Genomic DNA, 25,574 nt, shown 5'->3' with positions numbered 1-25,574 from the left:
AATTTCGTCCATTTAGAAAAAAAGTACTTTATCCACTTGATGATGTCAGAGAGATCAAAGACTGCAAATCCCACTACTGTTGTTCACAGGCAAATTGAAATGCAATTTCTTTTTTCCATGCAGATGTTTAGCCAGTAAATCTACTGTTTTTTCAAGTCAGAAGAACTTCTGTGTATGTAACACATTAAAGCCCTTTAACTTCATACCATTACTGAACATTGTTTAGTCTTTAATCGCTGAATTGGTATGAATTAAATTGCTTTCTTAATTGCCTAAATACCTTATATTTTTAAAAGCCTGTTTTTCCACTGCACTCATTTATTCCTAACAGGGTAATCCTTAAAGCTGAAAGGCCTCTATTAAATTGAACATCGATGGCAAGCCTGTCATGAGGATTATAGAATTAGAACTTCAAGTGATTTAGAGAATGAGAAAACAAATAGGAGATTTTACACACGCATTATGTATTCTTCTTAAATAAATCCTTTATTTCATTTGTTGTGTATGTTGTAGCTTACTTCTGTGTAAGAACTGTGCTAGATGAGTAAAATTCTGTTAAAACAATTCTTTGCAGATGCATTACTAATTCTCTGTCAAGTGAAGAGTGCTCCTCTCAAACTCTTACATGCACCTGCTCTGCCTTTGTGAATAAGAGGGAATCACTGCTCCTGCTAGATCTGCCATCAGCTCACACATCCCTTCTTCACATCTGCACAAAAATGGGCAGACTCAGAAATTTGGTCTTAAATTTCTTCTCTCATTCTCTTAAATTCATGATGTTGTGTAGACACGTGCACCGTGCCATGGGACTTAGCCATAAAGTTATTGGAAATTTGCCACTGGTCCTATATTCAACAACTAGTTCAAGAGTTTTATTTTAATTTTTTTTTAACTAAAAACACTCATTTCAGCAGTTCATGCATTCAGGCTAATGGAGAACAGAGCCTTATCACTTCCAGGAATACTGAATTGTTTCAGGCCACTAAAAATGCCTTGCAGTCAAAAGAACAGCAAAAATATTCATTTACCTGTAACTTCCCATTGTGCAGAGTTTTCCTGCAGCTTTTCACGAATGCAGCTGATACATTACATTTCCTTTAGCAGCAGCCAGGATTACCTTTACTTTTTTGTTATTCTCTATTCTGGTAAGGCAGGGTGCATTTATTTTGTGTATCTCTATAGAATTGGTCTCCAAGTCTTTAGCCTAACACAGCGTGGTTTAGATTTCGCTCCAAGAAAAAAGAGTTGATTTAAAACAAAGAGATCCTTTAGTTTGGTCAAAATGCAAATTCTGGCTGTTAGCATAGTGTCCAGCTATGCAGCATTTCAGGGATTCCTGTGGAGATTTGGCATTTATGGCACTGAAGGAATGCTCTAATTTCAGTTCTGTTGAATCTCTGTGCACAGCTGGTTTTTACCTGGGGGATTCTGAACTGGCAGTGCTAAAATCTCAGAACTTTATGGGTTGTCTTGAGATCTTGTTCTCATCAAAATTAATCATTCTTTCTTAAAAGATGAAATCGGGTAGATTTCTTATGTAGTCCTAAATTATGAGGAATTCTAGAAATTTCATTTTAAAATAATCTGTTTATTTGCAGGCAACCCATTATTGAAATATTTTAAGAAATTTTTTTTTTTCCTTTTTGTTTTCTCCCGTGTTCACTTTTTAGATTCGAGATACAAAATCATCAGATCAGAAAACCACCCTGCTGCATTTTCTGGCAGAAATCTGTGAGGAGAATTACCGGGACATCTTAAAATTCCCAGATGAACTGCAGCACGTTGAGAGTGCAAGCAAAGGTAAGCAAACACACCAAGCACCTAAAGACAGCAGCTGTTTGCTTTGACATGAAATACTTGCAGCATTTCATCTGGGATTGTGGGATTATGTAACCTGCAAGCACTGATAATCCACATGGATTCTGCTTTTCTGGTATTTATTGAGCTGGGAAGTCAGGAGGGAAAAACAGTAATAGAGCAACTCGTCTTCTTCTGTAGTAGGCTGTGAAAATAATCCAGTTTATTTCAGTGAGGTGCTTTGTGCCAGCAGTGCAGGGGTGGTGTTGAGTGTCCCATCAAACCTCTGAAGAGTGAGCTCTGAGTGTGCAAGGAGCCTTCCTCATTTCCACACCTGGGAGAGAATAGCAAATAGCTGTGCTATTAATTTGTTATTATTTATACAAATAAATATATTTATGTATAAAATATAGAAATATGGTATAAAACACAAAATTATATGTAATAAATATGAATATTTATTATTTAGGCAAATAAACAGCTTGCTCTGGAAAAATCCCAGGCTGCATATGAGTAGATCTAGGTTAGTTGTGCTGCACAGGCCACAATTAATGATTATTTTTGGTTGGCCAGCAGGCCAGGCTGGGCATGTGGTAGCTGAACTCATCTGTTGGACACATTCTCATGTGGCACAGACTGTGCTGCTTGGCACCCTTGTTGCTGTTTTCTGCTGAGGCAGAAGTAGGTGGTAGATGAAGATAACACAAACTTTTAATTTGCTCATTTAATCAGAAGATAAATATAAACAGATCATTATAACAATATTAAAAATATAAATATAAATATAAATATAAATATAAATATAAATATAAATATAAATATAAATATAAATATAAATATAAATATAAATATAAATATAAATATATACAACTACCTGGGCAAGCAGGAGAACATGAAGGAGAATAGATGGAAGAAGTAGCTGGATGCACATTTCCACCAGCCCTGTCCAGGTTTTCTCCTGGAAACTTTTGTCTCCTTTTCCCCAGTGTTATCAGTCAATGTCTCTCTTCAGAGCAGTGATTAGCTGTTGGATACTTTATTAATTAGGCCATCGTTTGCTCTCAGTCTGTGTTCTCCTGGCTGCTGGGAGCAGAGCTCTCGTGTCCCCGAGGAGATGGGGAAGTTCATCCATCAGCCCAGCTCTGCCATGGTTTCACCTCACACTCTTCACACTTTTGTGTGTCTGTCTTTTTCAGACTTTTATCTTTTTTTTTTTGCTGCTTCTCAAACCTTGCATGCACCTTTTGGTTTTTTTCCTGCACATAACCTGTGTTTTATTTATGTGGATTAAACGTGTCCCTGCCTCACTTTGCTGCTGATCATTCTCTGAGTGCCTCTGGACAAAATGGGGCTGATTTGGGTTTTTTAGGTGTCTGTGCAGGGCCAGGAGCTGGGCTCAGTCATCCTTGTGAGTCCTCTCCAGCTCAGGATATACTGTGGGCTAACGTATTAATTAATTTATTATGCAAGTAGCAGTTTTGCATCTTATCTAAATGCCAGAAATGTTTTCTGCCACTTGATAATTCTTTTCTGGAGGTGACTTTTCATCTTTTTCTTACTTTCTTTGTAAAGTCTTCTGGTTTACCAGGCACTTTTGATGATCTTTTATGAATTTTCTTCTGTGGGTGACACTTGACCTTGTAGCTTTGAGATTTTTATAGTTTGCTTCAAAGCCTCTGATGTTCTGTAAGTTGACTTGAGGAATTAAAATGGAATAGTCAGTAAAGTTTAGTTAAGCTATAGCATCCTAAACAGAGAAAACATATTAATGGGAGCATAGCCTCCAATAATTCTGATGCTTAGAATACATATGAAAAAGATTTTATTGCACTTAAATTTGTTGCATTCTGTAAGATAAAAGCTGCATTTCCTATAAACAGCACTGGCTTCTAGCAGAGCAGAAATTCCTGTTCATTTTTAATGACCAAAACTTCTCTTCCAACCCTTCTTTGCTTTCTGGAGCAAGGCAGATTTTTGGCAAAAGAAATGGGATTTGTTCAAGTTGCCTCAACTGCTCCCCATGGTGCTTCTGGGGCTTGGTTAATTGTAATGTTCATCTGCTCTGTCACATGTGCTGCTTTTCTGTGTAGGAAGGGGAAGTGCTTTGCATGAAGATTTGCACTTCCTATTTATTGTTTGGTGCTTTATAAACCAGTGGTTTTGGGGATGGACAGTTGGGTTTATTTTTCCTGTGGGAAGCCTCTTTTTGGAATAAATTGGCTGGATATGAGGATGCTGGCATCGGTTATTCATAAAATAGGAAGAAATCTACCAGCAAATATTATCTCTGCATGAATTTTAAATAAGGAACTATGAGCCAGGCAGGTGAGTGTCATTACTTGAGATGGATGCTGGTATTTTTTAGTCAGGAGGCAGCCTTGTAGTCTGAACTGTGCATAACCTTCCAAATGCTGCACTTGGCATCTGCAACTTCTTTGCAATCTTGCTTCATATTCTCACTTCCATGTAAAGGAAAAAAAATCATGTTCTGCTTAATTTTCACATAAGAATAAAGAACCAGCATCTGAACAACAACTGATTTTTTTTTTTCTTTTAACAAAGAGGAGATAAAGCATAAAACTGGATTTTAATATGAAAAGGTCAATGGGATTAGATGAACTCCCCATGCATGTACTAAAATCTTCAATAATCTGATATTAGGTATAATAAAATAGTTGATCTTTTTAAAGATGGAAGATCAACCTGCAGCTTTATGAAAAGTAAAAATAAATTAGGAAACAGTTTTATTCTGGAAGATACAAGCAAAGGTCAAAATGATGAACTATCTAGAGATCATTGGAAAATACTTTATTCTTCCTGGAAGCAGACTGTGTAAGGAAAACCAATCAAAACTCACAAGGCTGTGATGCAGTGCATGGTTTGATGTCCATGATTTCCTTTTCCCCCTTTCTTTCCTTTTCCCCCTTTTTTTCCCTTTCCCCTTTTCTTTTCTTTTCCCCCTTTTTTCTGTCCTTTGCAACCAGACCCAGTTCTATTGGCACATTCACTTCACTTGTTATCCCACTCATTATGGGATGTTATTCCCATCCCATTTTGGCCCTCAGTCAAATTTCCAAACAAAACCAAGGTGCCTTACAAGTCAGGTATTTCTAGACAGCCATGTGATTAAAAGTATGACTCAGAAAATAAATTTGTTTTTAAAGTTAAAGCTCACCTGAGTGTCAAGCCTCTTAGAAATCATAAAACTGAAATAGGGTAACACACAAAATTAAGATGATTAAAATAAGTTAGCCATGTTTTATAACAGCAGCTTAATTTTAGATATTAAGAGGAGCAGTTTTACATCCCAGTTTGTGATTTAACCATTGTGCCTGTAAATAATAAAACATAAATATAAGCCATAGCTGCGTCTTTATCTGTTGGATATCACGTCCTGCTACCTGCTTGGTCTGCCAGCAGTGGCACTCACTGGGCTGTGCAGTCACAGAAAATTGAGATTAACTGGGAAAGGGCGATATATATAATAGAAATATCTGTATTTTTTAGTCTCTTTCAGTAATAACAAGGGCTTTTTTGAGCATTTAACACACCGAGTTCTTTGCTGATCTCAAGGTGTGCCACTTGATAGTTCTTTCAAAGTGGTGTTGAAAGTAAAATCAAGTGAAAGGTGCCTTGTGGGGGTGAATTAGGTCTGTGCAGTGGACTGAAAAATACCAATATCACCAGCACAGATTTGTCACTCACTTGCACATTGAAATTCATTTCATTAATTTGCAAGCATATGGTTCTGAGGGTGGAGGCACCTCTCTAGAAAGGCCATTAGCAATCGAAACACTGGGGAATGCAAATCTGTGTGTACTTTTTATTACAAATACTGTAATAAAATATTAATTTGGAGATTTTATACAGGTACTTCACTGTGATTTAATGGCATCATTTTAGAATGGGGGAAATATTTTAAAACATCCTGTGCCACTGTCACTTTGAAGTGCAGCAATTTAAAACATGCTTATAAGCAGCAGCCGTTTTTCTGTCAGACAAAAGTTTTATAGTTTGTTGCAGCACCAAAAAAAAAAAAAAAAAAAAAAAAAGAAGGGTTTTAGCAAAGAGATCTGCAGCATTTCCACCTTGCACAGTGGAAATTGCTGAAGCAGATTTTGCCCAATCTGGCAGATGAGTGGTGGAAGGCACAAACCTCACAGGTGCTTCTTGTGCTGCAGTTCCAAGCAGCAATTTCTCCAAGGGCTCCTTCTGGAGCCTTGCTAAGATTCTGGATTGCCTCACACCCTGCAGAATGGCTCAGTGAATTCTCCCAGGCTGTGAAGGCTGTGAGGGTTTTTTTTAGTCCCTGTCTGTGTGTAATAAATGCTGTAGAGAGCTGTGGTTGTTCTGCATTCTGGAGCTACATTTTGAAGTTATAGTTTGGAATCTCCATTAAACAGCTTTTCTGTATGGCTTGCATTTTAAGGCTCTGCTCCTCTCCCTGAAGTGTAAGTATCAAGGGCAAAATGAAAGAACAGTCCAAATAACTCTCATGGGCTGTTGCTTATTAAAGAAATTAAAGCATTTAAGAATTTCTGGCTGTAGTTAAACCAATTCAGAAGTGAAGATTGCTTTAAATGTCTTAAGTTGTGTAATCCATTTAGAATTCCTTAATACAAGCCTCCAGAGAGAGGCAAAAGCTACAAAATGGGACTTTGTTCTTTCTGCTGCTGCTGATCTGGGGTGGAATTTGCACTTTGGTGGCTGTGAGGAAGGCTGTGGCCCCTCTGTTTGTGTTCAGGAACACCCAGAATCACAGGATATGATTCCATGCAGGTGCTTTTATTGGGAGCTCTGGGAATCAGGGGTCCAGACCCAAATCTGACTCCAACATGACTTTTGAGCGGAACATATTTTATATTCTACCATTATATAACTTACATATTAATTATTAAACTTATATTGTTCTATTGTGTACATTGACTTTATTCAACCATGAGTTTCTTGTGATCTTTCTTAGGCCCCTGACCACAGTTTCTAATGATTATTCTTACCATTAAACAGTAATTATAGTTAATTACTAAACAATCATCACATCTAACAATTATATCATTTATCATGTACTAGATACACAGGTGCAGTTCTAGCAAGGTACAAGACCTTCATGTATCTAGAGTATTTATTTTTTCTCAGGGCCTGCTAAGCTTAATTTTCCTTTTAACCCTAAATCCCCATGACTTTAAAACCCTTTTACTATCACCTCTGGCAGTGGGTCAGGCAGTCAGGGAGGCCAGGCTTCAGCTGGATGAAGTTGTCCAATTTCTCTTTGGGTTTTCCTATCAGCAGCAGGTTGTGTGACAGCAGCTCTGCTCCTTCTCTGTGCCTTCCTCACTTGGTGTTTACTTGTCTCCTCTGCTTCATTTGCAATTTCTTCCACCCCTGCCAGCAGTTCTGCTTCAGCATGCTCGTTTAATACATACTGATTCTGTAATTATAAGATCTCTTTTAAAAATAAGCTCAGCTCTGGAGATCTTGCAAGACATTTGTAATTAAATCAACATCGAAGTGGGGTGAGGTTCTGGAGAGCTCTGGAGGTGCTGTCCCTCATTGCCAGGAGAGCACTGCTGATTGCTGAGCTCTGCAGCTCAGTGCTCCTGGTTATTCTTCTAAAACTGGGACATCCTTGTTCTTAAAGATTTGTAGCTGTAATATGAAAAGTCAGTTCAGCTAAAGAAGTTCTGTTCTGTGGCACTGTTTGCTGTCTGCTCAGTGAGGTAAACGTGGAAGGCTGGGGAAAGGCTGCTCTTGCCAGGGGAGAGCACACACAGAGTGAATCCCCCTCTGAGCTCCAAACCAGGCTGTGACAAAGGGATTTTCCATGGAAGTTGTCTCCACCTCCCTGCAGGTGGGCAGGGCAGTGCCAGCAGTGCAGGGTGTCTGTGTTTAGGCAGGGCAGTGGAGCTGCTGTAGCACCTGGAAAGGGGAGCACAGCTCTGTCCCTGCCCTGCTGCTGGGAGCAGGCACAGCTCTGCTGGGCAAGGACACCTCCCCAGGCCAGCCCCAGGTGCAAAGCTTGGCACTGCTGGGCACGGAATGAGTGCACAGAAGCTTGGTGAGTTCAAAAGAGAAACAGAGCAATTTGTATTGCTGAGCTCACAATATATAGAATTCCAAAAGTGACGGCGGATTGGTGTGGCAGCACATTTCTCTCCACAGAGAGAAATGAAAGAAAACAATTTCTATTTCTGCTCCTTGTTTTTCCATGTGGAATGTGTTTGGAGAATTGTTTCCCTGGGGTGTTGCTTGGTTGGATTTTGGTGAGGATTGTTTGAGCCTGGTGGCCAATCCAACCCACCTGGGGCTGGACTCACAAGAGAGGGTCATGAGTTGGGAGGGAGTTAGATATGGTAGTTAGAACAAGTAAATTTTGTAGCTCTAGTAGCTCCTTTAAGCAGTATATTAATGTATTTTAGCATAGTTATAATAAAGAAATCATTCAGCCTTCTGAATTGAGTCAGACATCAGCATTTCTTCCCATTTGCTTGACCTGCATTTACAATAGATTGGAGGATGGAATTGCCACCTCCAACCACACTGCTCAAACCAACAGTCCATCAATTCTCTCCTGCCACAAAGAAGAATGCAAAATAATCATTATTTACATAGACAGTGGGTGAGAACTCCAGCAGAAATATGTAAACATCAGAAAGCATAGGAAACTTCTTTTAAAAGAACTTTAAAACTTTCAAAAGAACTGTAAAAGGAAACTTAACATTTATAAAAATCAGGGCAACAAAGGCACATCCATGAGAAATCTGTCAAAGATTCTGCTTTGAAGCTTCCTCAGACCAAATTCCAGCACACAGTAATAGCATACAAACAAAACATTTCCATTTGGGCAGACCTGCCCTTACTCCTAAACTTGCAAACTGAAGATCCTGTCAGGGAAAAAGTCTGCTCTGCATGGTGGCTTGGTGTTAAGCACCAGGACTTGGTGTCAGAAAGCTTTCCCCGTTTTTGGAAAAGGAGGATGGTGACTCCTCTAGCTGGGTAGGGTGGGAGCTGTTCTTCCCCTTTGACCCTGAGGTGTTTAAACATTTAATGTCTTAACAAACAGCAATTTACTCGGTATGAATTGAGTAATCAATGCTTGTAATTCCTGCAGATTATCTACTTGCTCACCCATTTCCCTCCAAACTGCCTTTCATTCCTTTGTGAAAGACTTTCCATCTGCCCTCGGGCAATAAGAAATAAATAGTCATTAGTATGCTTACAATGTAGTTATGGTACAAATACTGTCTAGACTTAAAAATCCATGAGTTAATTTGCTTCTTACAGACTTGCTTTTGCTCACTGAAGTAATTGATGTTGTTGGCTTTCACTTCAGAGCTTTTTCCAGCTGTGGACATGGCCATCCCAGTTCTGCATCGTGATCAGAGACCATTTAAATTTCTTATGCAAGAGGCACTGCAGCTAATCAAAATGTATCATTTCACCTCTTGTTGTGGGGAGGACTCTCAGTCTGATGCAATCTTATTTTAGAAGGGATTACTCTGACCTTTGGTACTATTGCTGTATTAATGTAAATACAAAATGCTTAGCTTGACTACAGGGAGCAGCTAGTGCTCGCCATCAGCATGAGATTAAGTGCTTGGAGCATTTTTCTGGGACTAAACTGCTCCACCAGACACTAAGCCTTCCTTAGCGTGCAGACTGTGCAACTGCTTTCTCCAAAATAAGTGGATAGGATTGGTTTGATGTTTTTTTTTTTTTTTTCAGAGGAGCAATTAATATAAGGAAAATAATAAGGTAAAGAAAATTATTCCCTTCTATGTCAGAATAATATTGTGCCATCTCTTCAGTGGCTGTGATTTTCTACTATAAATAATAATATACAAAATCATCTTTTAATCAGTCCAAGATTTAATGATGTATGATTAGATGAGCTGCATTCAGTAGTTGTGCAGAGACAATACTGATGGATCTAAGTGCTTGTATTGCTGTGTCCCTGACAGGAATAACCTGGACAATACATTATTACACATCACTTCACCTTGTCTTAGTTCTGTATGTTGCAGGGATTCTGTAGTGAGTTGAAACACAAGTTTAACTTCTGCTTTTGGCTTTTTTCTTTGTCTCTTAAATCCTTTTATCCCCAGGGTTTGAGGTGCACACATTCAAGGTGTTGCATTTCTTTCATTTGTTGTTTCATTTCTTTCCACCTTTGAGCTGCAGGGGCTGTCTGCGAGCCAACCTTTTCTAAACTGAGGGCCAGACTGACACAATTTGACACAAAGTGAGAATTCTGCTGGTGTTTTCCTCTCTTTGGCCTGGAACATTGGTCCATGTTTAGGTTTTGGGGTTTATGTGGGATTTTAGGCTGTTTGGGGAGAACACTGCAGTTCCTTCAGGCTGGTTCCCCCCATCTGCACATATTCACAGAGACTTTAAAAATTCCATCCCTGCCTCTTACCTTTGACTTCCTTCTGAACCTGCTGTCCAAAAATTCACATCATTCCTTCCTGAGCTCATTTGTCCTGTGTCTTCACTGTTCCCTGTGCCAGCAAATTTGACTGACATGTGAATTCTCAGACTTTCCCATTTTTTGGATGCTGCTTTCCACCGTGGGTGGGAGTCCTCACTGTCCTGCAGAGCTGTGAGGGTAAAGGGTTCTTTACTGCTCCTGATTTGTTCTCATTTGGGAATGTGGCAAACCTGTTCTCCTTGCTATCACAAGGAAATAAATGGCCAGGCATCCTTTAGGTTGCTTCCCCTTTTTTTCGGGGGTTTGCTCATCCTTGAGTGCCTGGGAGTTACACACAGGGCTTTTTTTTTTATTATTATTTTTCTGGTGGCTTTTGCTGTTGGGATTTTTCTTTTCTTCATGTTTTCCTCATTTTGTGTACATGCCTCATGTTCCTACCTTGCCATCAGTTATTTATGTATTGGATTTAGTTGGTTGTTCTCTCTTGCTGCAACATTAAGTGGAATAATATTGGAATGGCTGCTCCAGGGAGACATTGTCAGTAAGAGCCCTTGCTGCTGAAGGCCAAATGCTGCCTTTCATGTCCATTTTTGAGACCAGTTCTATTAAATGCCTAATTTTCCTGTGGAGTGATGAGCAAATGGAAGGTGAACAAGCCTCTGTCTTTGAGGAGTGCAGGGGACAGGCTGTTCAGGGTGTGCATTTTGAAATGGTTTCAAGGAAATGGCTTTGTGCTGCAAGTAGAATTTATTCTTTCATAAATTAAAACCTTGCAAGAGTTTGAAGAAATTTACATGAATTTCCCTGAAAGTAGAAGGTATTCATGTTGATTCCTTTGCACATTACTGAAGTAGTAAATCTCTAATAAAAGGGTTTATGGGAGGAAATGCAGATATTTTATTATAGTCTATATATATATATGCTCCCTATTCTGTCATCTTTTGAAATTTGTCTTGCAGAACAACAACTGCATAAATTATTTGAACAGAAACTTGTACATTTGTCTGGGCTAGGGGGAGAAAAAAGTGAACAGAATTGCACATTCTACAATATTTTTTTGTTAATTGAGTGTGAGTGTAGAAGTTAATTATGGGAAGCACAGCTTTAGGATGCAGCCAGGATGTTCTTAATTGGGCCTTTCTGAACTCAGTTTTATACAAAATTGTTACTGGAAACACTTTCCATCCATCTTAATCACAAAGTTCAACAGTTATTTGTCATTGCTTGCTGAATTTCTTGGCACTTTTGCGTTCCAGACAAAAATAAACTTTTACTCTTGCTACGTGGTCATGCATTTAAGTATTTTCAAATTGCTGCAAGCAGTTAAGCCCCGTGTTATGTTGCCTATTTACTTTCCAGCTGCTATTCTTTTATGAACACAATGACCATTTGCATCCTCCTCATTTATTTTTTTTTCAGTTCCAGCATTTTCCTTCAGTGCTGTTTGTCCCCCTCTGCATCTCCACAACAGTTCATAAAAATATTACAGTAATTCAAGTTCTTCAGCTCAAGCAAAAATGTGTGCTTTGATCATAATATCAAACGATTAAACTAATGCAACCAGAACCTAAAAGCTTGGATAATTTGTGTTATTCAGAGTGCTTTAGTGGTTGATTTCAAGGTTAACTCTCAAATGTGAATTTAAAAGCTACAAGGATTCTCTGGCCAATATAGATTCCCACCCCAGTTGAATTAAGCTTAAAGAACTTCCACTATAATTCTAGGATTACATGATTAGTAGTTCCTTTGGTACCCAGTATAAAATGGATAAAATTGAAAATAAAATCAAGATAATGGCTGCTATAAAGGCAGCTCTGTTGGTGCCACATGTATTTGAACACGCTCGTGAAATCAGTGTTACGGCCGATGTGAGTCCTTACTTAGAAAGAAAAGAAAATTTATTTTCTTCTGAGAACAGCTCCTTTATTTACCAGATTTTTATTTCCTATGTGCTGTTTTTCAGGCCATCGTGACTCAATTTCCTTCTATATTTAACCTCATTTCTTCTTCTTTTTTTTTTTTTTTTTAATAGCAGGAAAATAGAAAAATAAGTGGTTCTTCAGAAAGTACTTAGTGGAGCTTTTGGGCAAACTGCTTTCTAGCAAAAGATAATGAAAACTGCTTAAAAAAAAAGTTAATTGTTTGCTTTTCTTGGCTGCACTGGGTGAAAGGGGTTGTGGGATTCTCTGCTTTTTCTTAAGAGCAGAGTTGGGAGCTGAGCAAGGGGAGACAAGGAATGGGAGAGAAGTTTGGGTGGCAAAAGGCAGATGTGACTGAAGAGCAAGGGCTGCTTAAATTGTTCCGTGTGATAAGATCCAGCCTGACAATTGGGCCTCCTGGATAAGGCACAAAAGTCAGAATTTCCAGGTGAGATCCTTTGAGTTCTCCAGCTGGAGCAGGAGTTTCTCTGCAGAGGCTCTCACTTCTCACCCAGGTCTGGAATTCCTTTGTGATGTGGGGTTGCTTCACCTCCACCACGCTGCTGCGGTTTTTTTGCTCACAGGATGTTTCAATTAGGGATTGTTTAATCCAAATTGGCATCCCAGTGCTTTTCATTAGAATAGCTTGTCACACAGCAAGAAGGAGTTCTTTACATCCCCTCTTTTTTTTTTAATTAGTGTGCTGTACTCTGAGTCCTTTACTTCCTTTTGATTATCAGCAGCTCTTATTATTCAGACCTTATTCAGACCTACCTTTGCTGTTAACACAGCTCTGGGCCCCAGAAATCAGTGTAACTTCAATATAAGAAAAAATATTTAATTTTTTTCCCCCATGTCTATCCTTTAAATCATTCCTGTAACAGAAATGTACGTTAATAAGATCATTCATTTAACCAAGTACACGCATTAAGAAGATGAAACCTCTTTGAACTCTAGTTAGTTTTTAATCTTTGAATCAGATTTAAAAGAATATTAGAAATAATAATATTAGAAATATTGGAATTTTTACCATAAATTTAAATAGAAATTGAATAATTTGAACTAATGGTAGAATTAAGTGGTGACATTTCAATGTTAAATATGATGATCTGGTATATTACAGTAGATATTTCCACTTTATTTTTATGAAGGGTAGGATTTTTTATGAGCTGTAATTCAGAAAAATATGAATCTACTTAATGGAATCATTCTCTTTCAGACTATTTATACTGACATTGTTTTTCCCTTGTCTGATACCCTTTCTGGAATCACTTTATAAACTCTTTTTTTCCCTTAGTTTCAGCCCAGACTCTGAAGAGCAACCTTGACTCGATGAACCAGCAGATCCAGCGCCTGGAGAAGGACATTGAGAACTTCCCCAAAACCCAGGACGAGCACGATAAGTTTGTAGAGAAGATGAGCATATCCTTTTGGCACGTCCTCACTGGGGATCTGAGCATTCTCATCCTCTGCTTGAGCACTTGCAGCACTAGAAAATGGGTTTTAAGTCTCTTTTCATGCATTTCTTCTAGAGCAGAGAAAAAGCATCAGTGGATGTGGTGAATGTGAGCAAGCAGAGAACTGAGGAGAGCTGAAAGCATCAATAATCAGATTTTCAAGGGGTGCCCAGACAGCTTTCCTGGAAGAATTAGTTGCAGTGAGCAGCCATAAACCCAGTATGGGGATGATTTTTTTTCTGTCTGAAAAGAATTATTGAATCAACTTTAGAAAAATACCAGCAGCAAAATTCATATATTTATTATTTTAGCTCCAGATGTGTTTTTCGACAGGCAGACTATTAATTTTGGTAATGGTTTTAAGTTGTATTTTTTAACATTTTAGAGGAATATTTACATTTGTTTTCACTCTGAAGTGTTATGTCCCTTAATTTCTGTAGAGAATAGGGACTGTCTGTTCTTTAAGTACTACCAAGTTAAATCTGTGGGGGACTTTAATGTGATATCAGTCTAGCTTGTTTTTGTGTATCCAGCTTTCCTTTTGTTCAAAAGTTTAAAGTAGCAAGTCTACTGAAGATACCAGAAGCTCACAAAAATGCTGCAAAGACTTAAAAAAAACCCCTTTAAACAACAACCAAAAAAAAAAAGGAAAAAAAAAAAATCCCAGGGTTTTATTGTGCTCGAATCCCAGCTCTGTGTGGAAATATTGGGAGGATTGGAGTGTGGTGCCCAGTCCAGGGCATTCAGTGCATTTCCAGATATTCCTGTCACATCTCTCCTCTTTGCTGCAATGGAAGTGGTGGCAGAACTGGTGGGTTTGGGCTTTGCAGAGGGAAGAAGAAGGAGGGGATTGATGTTTAGATCCATTCACAGCTGCTCATCACGTTTGGTAGGTGGATGAAATGCAGATTTCTCCCCTCTGCTGTGTCTGTGCAAAGTCAGTTTTTTTGCAGGATTTACCATCTGAATGGAGTCAGTGACAGAATTTCACAAGTAGATATTTAACATCTCTGTATGGATTTAGTTTAACTTTCTGACAAGGCTGCAGGAAAGTAGCTTAAGGGAAACAACTCCTGACTAAGTGGAAAATTGTTTCTTATTCCTTCCATCTTCCCTTGCACCTTGTCTTACGTGCAGGGTTCAGGGACTTGCTGCTGGTAACCACTTTTATCAGTTCTGCTGTTAAACAAAGCTCTTTATTATTTCCCTGAGCTTCATTCACATCAGAAGATCTTTCAATATTGCCCTGTAATTGTTCTGTGCCTTGTCACCCCATCAGAGGCTGAATTCTGTCACGTTGACCCTACTTTTATTGATAAATTAAACCAATTTATGAAATGCACCTTTACCACTGTTTTTTTCTTGTTAACTTTGACAGCTCTGCTTTCTAGGTAACAGAAATTGTTGCTCAGTTGTATTTTTGTTTTGCTGCCTATATGTTTACTTATAGACACGATTAGCATCACTCAGATGATTTGGTGAGGAAAAAGAGCCAAGCAGATAATATTTAACATTTTTCTCTCCGCAGCTTATCACCTGAATTTCTTAGAGAAGAAATTGTCTGACAATGCGAAAGAGTGAAAAAAAAAAAACCTACCAATGGTTGTTTGGGTTGGCAAAAGTAGGAGGAGCCTACGAAATGTTTGAAAGTGAATTATTCCAGTGTCCTGGGCAGCCTGGCTGCAGTGATGAGCCTTGATTCCAGATAGGTTCTGCCCCCCAGAACTGTGCATTCCTTTATTTAACTGCCTGCTTTTATCAGCTTGGGGGCTGAGATAAAGCTGCAAGGCAGGAGCTGCCTCCACCTGGGCTCTGTGTTTGCATAATGAACAGATGACCTGATAAATGCTGGGCTTCCACTGCAAAAGTCATCTCCCTTCAGATCCAGTGGTGCAGTTTGTTTCTGCTTATCACCGAATATGTTGAGGTTTTCTACACTCCCCTATTTTTTATTAGATTGAAGAACGATCATGGAGGGTGTAAAAATGACACCCTAGCCTGCAGTGTGTATGTCTTTGATTTCCTCAGCTGCCTGAAGATTTGTTGGTGATGGCACATCCTGAGATTAGAAAGTTACAGAATTTCAGGCTGAGCATCTCTCCGAGTGGTTCAGAAAATTTGAGATGTCTCAGTAGAACTTTAGGATGCAGTAATTATAATATTCAAGGCATAGTTTCTCATTCCTGTCATAAACAAAGCTATTTGCCAGGAGTTGTGGATGAGACTTTCAGCAGAGGATGTGAGAGTGATACTGCTTGGAGTATCAGATTGATGTAGGAGGCCAGTGACAAGAAAAATACCATTCATAATAGGAATTTGTGATCATGAAATTAATAGTCAAAATACAAGCAAATTCTGTCAAATGATTTAAGTAATCTTAGTTTTTCTAACTTTTTTTAACAAATAAGCTTTTGGTGCTGAGTGACAAAAAGGTGAATAGAAATTCTAACTGCATTTTCATTTTGGATTTTTTTTCTTTGTCAGTTTCTAAGCAAGATAATTTTTCTCTTCACTTAATCAGTATTTTCTTTAGCACATACAGTTATTCATCTCAGTGCAGTGTGGCTGAAGAAAATAAAGGGATTAAAATCATCCTTCTGTGAATTTCTTGCTATATTAAATAACTTATGTGTGATTCCTGAAACAACTTTTCCATGATCTGATCCGTGACTGGAATTGTATTTTACCTGAAGATCAATTTGCAAATAATTCAGCTTTAAATGGGAGAGGTTTCTTTTATAATTAGTCCTGCTGCATGCAGCACTGGGGAGTCTGATTCAACAGTTTAGAAAAGTAATTACAGACTATTCCAAATCTGGCTTTCAGTCCTCGTTTTATTTCAGTGTTTGTGCCTCTGATTGAAGATCTGTGGAGTGCAGAACTCTGGATTTTGTATTTGCTTGCTGTAGGTGTGGGCACTGATTTCAGTGATGGTAAAGCATGGGTGTCTACTTGGGATTGAGAAAGGTGTTCACATTCATGGACTTCAAATGGAAATGTTATTAACAAAGATAAAAAAACAACTGAATTGAAAAGCAATTTCAGAGGGAACAAATGGAAAGTTGTACAGAGTTAGCATTAATATTGATTTAGATCTATAAATACATGAATAATAAATATCACTTCTTTCTCCCTACCAACACACAAACTAAAGTTTATTCCTGTAGAAAACTATATATTCCTCTAGAAAACAATTTATTCCTCTTGAAAACAATTTATTCCTCTAGAAATAAGCAGGAGCTTTGAAAGCTGTTGCAAGGGGCAGCAGGGCACAGATTTGGTCACTGGGTTCATGGTTTTTGTTATCCTGCTGCCTGAACAGGAATAACTTTGGCTGTGTGTGTTTTATAAAATACCTGACATGAATTTATTTCTCCAATGAGCCTTAAATGGAGACCTTGTGTGGCTGTTCTGCTTTTCAGCTGGATCATTTAGCCTAATAAGAGACATTAAAACTTACTGAAATCTTTTGCCTACCAGAGCAATCCATGCTGCCACGTGGGTTTTCTGATTTCATGGGAAAAATTCAAAGCTTTTTTCTTTTTTTAAAAGATTGCGAAATTAAGGGAATGATGAATGAAAGAGCAAAAATTACTGCAGATAAAAAAAAATTCAAAGCACTGTGCATTCATCTTATCATTAAATGGAACAGCAGCAATTTGTGAACTAATTTTAATTTCCAGTAAGGAACACCATTCATTAGAAGAGAATCCTTTTTATGGGATAAAAGAGCTGCCTTCCTGACAGGCATGTATCCTCACTTGATGTGCATTTATGCTCCCTGCTCTATCCAACCACCATTTCAGCCTCACAAGGAAATATGAGGGGTTTATTTCCTCCCTTGAAGCACTTCACTTGTACAGAAATGATCTGGGGACTTGGATGCAGTGGGAATGTTCAGGATTTCATGTGCATTCAAATCAGCTGATAATTCTCTTGTAGATTTTTTATAAAGTTTTTGTTCTCACTAGCTGCAAAAATGCCATTTGAAGAAAGTTTATTCGCAAGTCTTGACTAAAGGAGAATTATAGTTATTTATCCATAGAAAATACTTCTCCTAATTATTGTGTAGGGACAGACGTCTACCTTCCTTCTTCTGGATGGGGCATGGATTTTATTTAATTTTAAGTTGCTGTTACATCACAGAAGTCATCAGAGTGATTCTTAGAGTGTTGAGCATTTGTTTAAATTGATTCCTTCTGCTTACAGCTCAAAACGAGCTCTAAGGGGCAGGAAGCTGCAGCTGTTTGAGATGAAACAATGATGAACTTGTTGAACCTTTAGGATTTGCTTAATATCAATAAATTATAATGAGCACCCAGCAGTAGGAGGAAACTTCTATTTGGTATAGATTTTCTAAGACTTTGTAATTTTTGCAGTTGTTTGCATTTAAGCGTGAGAAATTATTTCTTAAAAAATAAGCTTGTGATTAATGTAACTTTCTATTAGCTTCATACAAGAAAACACCTGTTTTTTTTCTTAATTAAAATACTAAGTGGAAGGAGAAGACTTTGCAGTGCCTGTTGAAGGCACAGCACAGGAAAGTCACGATTTATTTACTTTTGAATCTAGTTTTATGAGTTTTATGTTTGAATGGAAAACATTATAAGCAATAATTACAAGCCTTACAATGCTGCTTTGCAGTTAATTTTAGTATATAAATTGTTCAAGTTTCAAGGAACTTGTTGAAGCAGAGCCTGTATTTATTTAAGTGACAGGAAAACCATTATTTTTTTGCCCTGCTACAGACTCATGTCAATTTGAATTCATTGGTAATAATCTAATCAAATGTTCTTCAGAATATCCACTTTACACCACCTCTTCTGTAGGGTTTTATGCAAATTGGTTAAATGAGCAAAGGAGAAAGGATCACATGGGTGCTGTACCTTAAATATTGCATCTAGGATGCTCTGTTCCAAGTTCTTGGTGCTCTAAGGCAGCAAAATTTGTGATTTTGAGTATTAGATTTGAGATCCCAGTGATTTGCTTGGCTGTCTGACAGCCCCCAGTCTGCCTGCCCCAGATTTGCATTATTTGGTATTGCCCCAAATGCAAGAAAAGAATCCCTAAAATGCACTTTTGAGGAGGAAATTGACAGTGTATCATCTTCTGAGAGGTTACATTTAAAAACCTTTTATCTCTGAGCACTCGCCTGGTATTTAAATGGGGCTGCCAAAGCAACCACGACACTCTCGATTTAACTGCTCGTGCTTGTAATTCTGAGAAGTGCATCCCAGGGGCTGCTGTATTTCATCAGCACTGCCAGAAAATCCCCCTGCTCAAAGCACAGTGATATGAGATGGGAAGATTTAGTTTGTACCAATAATCTGCTTTTCTTTTCCAAACTAGAGGCTTTTTTTTTTTTTGGAAAATTCAGGGCATCGGTGAATAAACAGAGTTTTCCTTCTCTGTCTTTTGCATTGCTAATTGTTTAAGCTCGTGGCATCTCAGCAGTTTGAATCCTATTGAAGAACTGACCCTGCCAAGTTAAAAATCAGATTACAAGCAATTTGGGCTATATTTAGTTACTTATATTCAATTGACATTATTCAGCTTTAGGGGAAAAAACCACCAGTGTTTGATGATGTTGAGCTCAAATGTACTTCGGTTGCTTACTTAGTCTTTGGAGAGTGTGTCTCCCCAGCACATAAAGTGATCTGTGTGTGCAGTGCTACCTTTTATAGGTAAAAGTTTGAAAATAAGAAAATCAGTGTGTCAGAAATATGGCCAGAACCTTTTGCAGTTAAAGGGAACAACATCAGCAACACATTCTGAAATGTCAGCCCTGAGCAGCCCAGCAACACTCACACAAACAATCCCAGAAGCTGAAATGTCTTTATTTGTTTATTTATTTGGAGAGCTTGTTGTTCACTGACAGTTGTGATAGAACTGTTGCCATTCAGTTTGATTTCCACTGAGAAATGTCCTCTGTGGCATTTACTAATCCTTTCATTTACCTGATTTTTCACCCTGGAATAAAAAAAGCACAATGCCCCCACTAAAAGAGCTTTGAAATATTTGCATGACTGGTGTCAGATTTGGTGTGGCTGGATGTTTGTCATGAAAATCAATGGATACAATTGAGTTAAGGTGAGGTTAAATGTTCTGATTCTGCTGCAGATAAATATTCCTGCAGCTCATTACCCCTTGTGTTTGCTGGGATGTGCAGCAGGTGAATGCTGTGAATCTTTGGACAAAGTTAACTTATAAAAATATAGTGCTGAAAAAGGGCAAATTATTTTGCTGTTCTAATAGAATGGCTCTCCTTTTCTGGTCCTGGCTCTTGTTTTGTTTGTTATTTAATACACTAAACAGCAGTGTTGCTAATTATTGTCCCAAATAATCATCTTTCTAAATTAGTGGGGGGAAAGATCAATCAGTTTGTCATGATGCCATTAAAACCTAATTTCAGAATTTCTGTGCAGCTTTCTACTCTGGCCATTTAAAGGGAAATGCTTTTCCTTCATTTCCTCTTGTGCTTTGAGCATGCATGGTTACTAAGCTGTAACCCTGCTAGAAGTAGATATTTCCCAATTAAAGATGAGTTTAACCTTGTGGAAAAACAACTTTAATCTCCTTCTGCTTGGTCAAGTCGTTTCCCTACTGAGAGGCAGGATAACATGAACATTTCTGTGGTGGGGGATGCCCGAGGAATTCAGGTTTCAGCAGTTCTAGCCTTCATTTTCCTGCCCTCTGCTTTGTTTATCCTGAGTAAATTCTAAGAGGGATGGGAGAAATCCTGGTGGAAAGGACTGTCAGCCTGCCTTCTGCTCAGTCTCAAAGTTTGGAAAGTCAGCCTGGAATCACAAGGGCTTCTTGTGGGGTGTGTGGAGCTGCAGGTTTATCTCCAGCCACAGCATCATTCCAAACCAGAGCTTTGTTTTCCAGCCTCTTTTTCTCAGCTTTAACGAGCCATGCTGAAGCTTCTGGGATGAACGTGGGTGATTCTGTGTGTTGGGGGGAGGCTTAATCACTCCAAGTATGAAATTCTCCTTAAGGTGTTCTGAAATTCTCTATTTTCCTCTGTGGTGCACTAAGCATCCAAAGAATTGTTAGTCTGGTTTTATTGCAAACCATCAAGTAACAGACGTGCTGTTGAGATATTTCATCTGAATTGTTTCATTTGATGTAGTCTGCATGTTGCTTGGTGAAATGGAATTTGTAAAGCTTTAAATTGGTCAGGTCTCATCTGGCAAGATTCCAGATGTTTATTTTTATCCTAATAAGAGTTTTTAACAGTACTCTGCTTGGTACCTGGCTTTGTTCTCTTTATTATATTTATGTATTTTAATATCTTTATGTTCATTGTTGGGAAAAGAATTCTACCCAGGCCTGCATAATTGATCATGAGATATTCCATTCTTTTATGAAGAAAACAAGATATAAGCCAAGAGGGAGCTATTAGTAAATCAGTGTTTCAGTGCTTGACCAGTAATGTGAAAATTGTTGATTTGCTTTGAGACAAGCTGAGCCTCAGACTCCAGGCTGCCTTAAGGGTGTGAGCACAGCCAGATGAGAAGTAACAAAATGTTCAGCAAATAAGGGATCATTCAGGGTCTTCAGGGGCTGGTGGGAAATCCATTTTTATCTGCCTGCTTCAGAGAGAGTCTGTAACAAAATTTAGTCTAAATTACCAGATTAAAAAAAAAAAAAATCAGTAAATAATTCCCGTGCAAAAAAGCAAAATATGGAAGGTTTATGGATCAGGAGTCAACACCTCCAACTTTGGAGAGATATTCCTCCACTCTAATGAAGAAAAACAGTAATGGACTTGTGCATCTAGGAAGATGTGGTTCATGGCAGGATAAATTGTGCACTCTCTACTCTTTTTTATGAGGTAAAAATCCAGAAAGTCAACACAGTAGGGATGGCAGTATTAACAATATGTTCCTCATAAAGTACCATTAATTAATTGAATATTTGCTAAGGGGTGTTCTCTATTTTGTGGCGCAGAGGGGGCACTGTGAGAGGGTTGATTTTTTGTTTGTGTAAGTCAGGGCACTCCGAAAAGTGCTGGCCAGGGATGAAAGGAGGGCTGGAACCTCACAGAAATACCTGGGCAGGAGAAGCAAAAGCAGCACACAGAGACAAAAAATAGGAAAGAAAGGAAAAAATGAAAGAAAAGTGTTACCAATTCATCTTCATGAAAAATCCTCCGATTTTTATGGGAATATTGAATCTGTGAACTAACCTAAAACCTTGTGTTTATATGCCCTCAGTCATGTCTGATAAAAGCTTTTGTAAACTTTCCCAGATGCTGAATTTACCCAGTTCAGCTGGGTTTTCAGGGTCTGTAGGGACTCATTTTTTGCTACCTTACTGTTGCTTTTTAAAGGGGTTTTCTCTCCTTGTTTCCCCTTGTACAGAAAGAATTAAATCTCATCTTGCCAGACTCAACAATGCTTTTTAAAGAACTTTCCACTCCCTTTCCTATCATGTAATATTTCTTTTCTTTATTTTTTTCCTCTTTGATCCATCTTAAAGCAAAGTGAAAATGCTCACCATGTTCCAGGTGATAGCTATAGGATTATTTAGGTATAATCTTTGCTTGGATTGAATTTGAAAAGCACCTAATAATGTGTCATGTTTTACTGCACAATGTTCATTTCTCTTACAACCATTTGATGTCAAAAAAAAAAAAAAAAAAAGATAAATCCCTTTGGAAAATGATCCTTTCTATTTTTACTGGTCTGGACTAAGGCAGAGTTTTCATAAAGTTAATAGTTTAAAGTACAAGAACTTTGGAGCATTATAAATGAAAATTGTGTTATGCAAAGCACAATATCAATATTCTTTGACAGTTTATTTCTACCTTCAGATTTTCATTCCTTTTTACAAAGGAAAGCCCTGATATGAAGAGACACAGGATTATATTGAATCTTTCATAGTGGCTTGTAAGAATTCTGTGAACAGATGTCTGTACATTCCATTGCAGGGGGAATAAGGAGGAAATTGGTAAAAGTCACAAATGGGGAGGCAGAATGATGTGAAAGAGGTGTAGCAGTGAGACAGTCAGGAACTTCCAGTCTCTTATTTTTAAATTTTTATTTCCTGAACAACATACATCCTGTAAATTGTACAGAAGGGACTTTTGTACATTTAATTGCAGAGTTGAGATCAGAGATCCTTGTTGGATTTTTGGTTGAATCCCTGAGGTGATGGAGCCATACCCCAGGAGGGAGCTCAGTTCTGCTCTGCGCCCTGAGACATCCCCAAAATTGAGGATCCAGAGAGGATGGGGACAGGGAAGGAGGAGAGAATAAAAAAAAGAGCCTGTGTGGGCTGGCTGGGGACAAAGAGCTTTAACAGCAGTCTGCAGCATGTGGAAAATTATACAGGGCAAAAAAATCATGTAAAGATTCCAAAGAAGAGAATTCCATGAACAGAAATCTACTTCTGTACACGTGCCAGAGATTTAATGGCTCCTTGATTGTGAATCATTGCCTGGGGGAAACTGGGCTTTCATCCTTAAATTTATATTAAACCAAGTTGTCCAGATCACTGAAAGATATTTTTGTAAAGGACTGTGCTTTATTAGAGTGATAATCCATTAGAAATACATTCCCTAATTATTGTATGCTTATTTTAAAATCAGAAATTGAAGGGGAAGTGCACTCTAGAAATCCCTGGAGCTGCAGCTTTTAAATACCAAAATCAAAGTGTCCTGAGATTCTGCTTTAGCAAAGCTCTTGGTGTTGATGGAGCTGCTTTTTGCCCTCCACACTCCAAACGAAAACATTTTTTTTTCCATGGCTGAAGTGTTTTGGAGGGGAAGGATGTCAGTGAGTCTGTGAGTCTGCTCTTGGCTTTCCCCTCTGGCCAGAAGAGTTGTTAAGGGATATTTTTAAGTGCCTGTTGTCTGAGATAAAATGTTGAGGGATAACGTCACTTTCCTGACTTTTCCTTGATTTAATTCCAGCCACTGGGGCCAAGGGTCTTTGTGTGCAGGCAGTGCTGAGCTGCCAGCAAATAATTGCCCAATAATTTATTAATCCCAAAAATGTGGGAGCATGTGTGGAGGGGAAAGAGGAGTGGAGGGACGTACACCACCTTACTCAAATCATATTTGATGTGTGGTTTTACATAGGCACCTGCAAAATAAATTCATTTTAGTGTAGACTTTCACTTTGATTTTCTCCTGTGCTTGAGTTTGTGAACATTTCATTGCAACAGTTGTTTGTGCTAAACAAATCTCAGTTTGAATAAAGCTATTCTGTGCTGATTTTTTTATCCTCAGGTGACATAAAATTCCTCCTTGATTTGGAACATCTGGGCTCTTGAAAGATTGTATAATCAGCAGTTTTTCAGATTTCTCAAAATGATAAATTGAGGATTTCTGCCATGGCAGACCTAAAGGAAACCTAAAAATACAGGGGGGAATTTCTCTTTTCCTTCCCCAACCTTTACCAAAAACTTTCCCTGGCTGAAGAAACCATCAGATGTGATTGAAGCTTGTGAAAAGCAGGTGCAGTGACAGCTCAGACATTAATTAAACGCAGCTGAAGTGAGGAAAAGCTGCATGATCAAAGGGAGGGAAGGTGGCTGCAGCTTCCCTGAAAGATTCAGGGCACACCGAGCTGTAATTATTGTTTAAGGCATGGATTGTGTGATCCCGAGGTAAGAGAATATTCCTAGGACTGGCCACCAGGCTTTTGCTGAAATACCTAAAAACTGGTTTTTAATGTTAGAGCGTAACTAACACTGTGTGTTATTTGAAACAGTCATAACTAATTTGAATATAATATGCAAAACAAATTTTACAACAGCATTTCATTTGTATGAGCTGCATTTTCGTTGTTTCCTTCTTGTTTTTATTCATCTAAAGAGATTTTTATCTAATTGTTCTCCAGGGAGGGGATGCTACAAATCCATTACTCTGTCTGAGATATGCTTGACTATCATATTCTCTGTGTTGCCTTCTAATTAATGCAGGAATAGTGATTAATTGTTTGCCACCACAAAATAAAAAAGATATTTGAGTTTGGAAAAAAGCTACAAATACCATTCTTCATACTGTTTGAAACTATTTAAAAATCAGAATATCATATCTGAGAATTGAGAAGTAGATGATTTTTGTTGTCAGGCACTACGAAGACAATTTCAAAGTTCTGATGTTGATGGAGATAAGGTGTTGCTTTTGCCAGGATGAGAGGTTTGGTTGCTTTCAGGCCTTGCAGAGCTTTTAAAAACTCTTTTTAAAACAGGAGTGTGGAATTCAGGAATTATTTCTCTGTGACAATAACAGGAAAAAATTTCTGAATTCAGCAACTTTTTATTCACTTAAATAATAAAGCCCACAAGTGGTTCAGGTTACTTTAGGTTAATTCCTAGCTCTAATTTTGGACGTTTTTTTTAATACAGATATTGCATTCTCTCTAGCCTGTGGCTTTAGAAATTTTACTTTTTGTGCTCTCTTTGGAGAACCAAATGCTCTTATTTTAAAGTTCTCTTTTCGCTACCACAGGAAATTCTTAATTTTCCACCTAAAGCTTGGAGCCAACTTTCCCAGTATGAAAGAGTTCAAGTTTTAAATTCTGTGGGGCTTTGCTCCTTGGACTGAATATTTTATAAAGTAGGCCCTTGTTTATCAGTTTTTGCCCAGAGACTTCCTCTGGGACTGTTAGAAAATTGAGCAGTGATCTTTGTGTCCTCGTTAACAGAATTATAAATAAAAAAGTAATATTGAAATGATGTTGACAAAGGCTTTCTCCTGTGCATAGCAATGAGGTGGAATCAATGGAAATTGTCTTTGTTATAGAGAAGTTTGAATGCAGCAAAGTTAGGAACTGAATTGATTGTTTGGAGCTGGGAGGAAGTAAACACAGACAGAATTTTTAGTGCTTACCAAGATGAAAGTTTTATGGTCATTTAGGCACAAGTCAGAAAGCTTCCTCTTAATTACCATGAATTAATTGCTATTCTGAGATTTTAGGAGAAGGAGCAGGTCCAGCCAGGGTTTTGTTCTTGGATGGT

At 38.2% G+C, this 25,574-nt stretch overlaps 1 protein-coding gene across 4 annotated transcripts in view; it reads left to right on the top strand.

The window, feature by feature from the left end:
• DIAPH2 (diaphanous related formin 2) overlaps positions 1 to 25,574 on the top strand; it is a 169,538-nt gene that overhangs the window by 70,600 nt on the left and 73,364 nt on the right. For all 4 annotated transcript variants that reach the window (XR_013340783.1, XM_077786470.1, XM_077786469.1 and 1 more), the window contains 2 exons: positions 1,671 to 1,800; positions 13,442 to 13,567. Coding sequence is in view for 3 of the 4 variants with exons in the window: in XM_077786470.1 (XP_077642596.1) it covers positions 1,671 to 1,800; positions 13,442 to 13,567 (256 nt within the window). In the remaining variant the exon portion in view is untranslated. The remainder of the gene's footprint in view (positions 1 to 1,670; positions 1,801 to 13,441; positions 13,568 to 25,574) is intronic.

Source organism: Lonchura striata, chromosome 14 (genome assembly GCF_046129695.1).
Source record: "Lonchura striata isolate bLonStr1 chromosome 14, bLonStr1.mat, whole genome shotgun sequence".
Taxonomy (NCBI): Eukaryota; Metazoa; Chordata; class Aves; order Passeriformes; family Estrildidae; genus Lonchura; species Lonchura striata.
The sequence above is the reverse complement of the archived record's forward strand: the minus strand, read 5'-3'. Positions and strand labels throughout refer to the sequence as shown.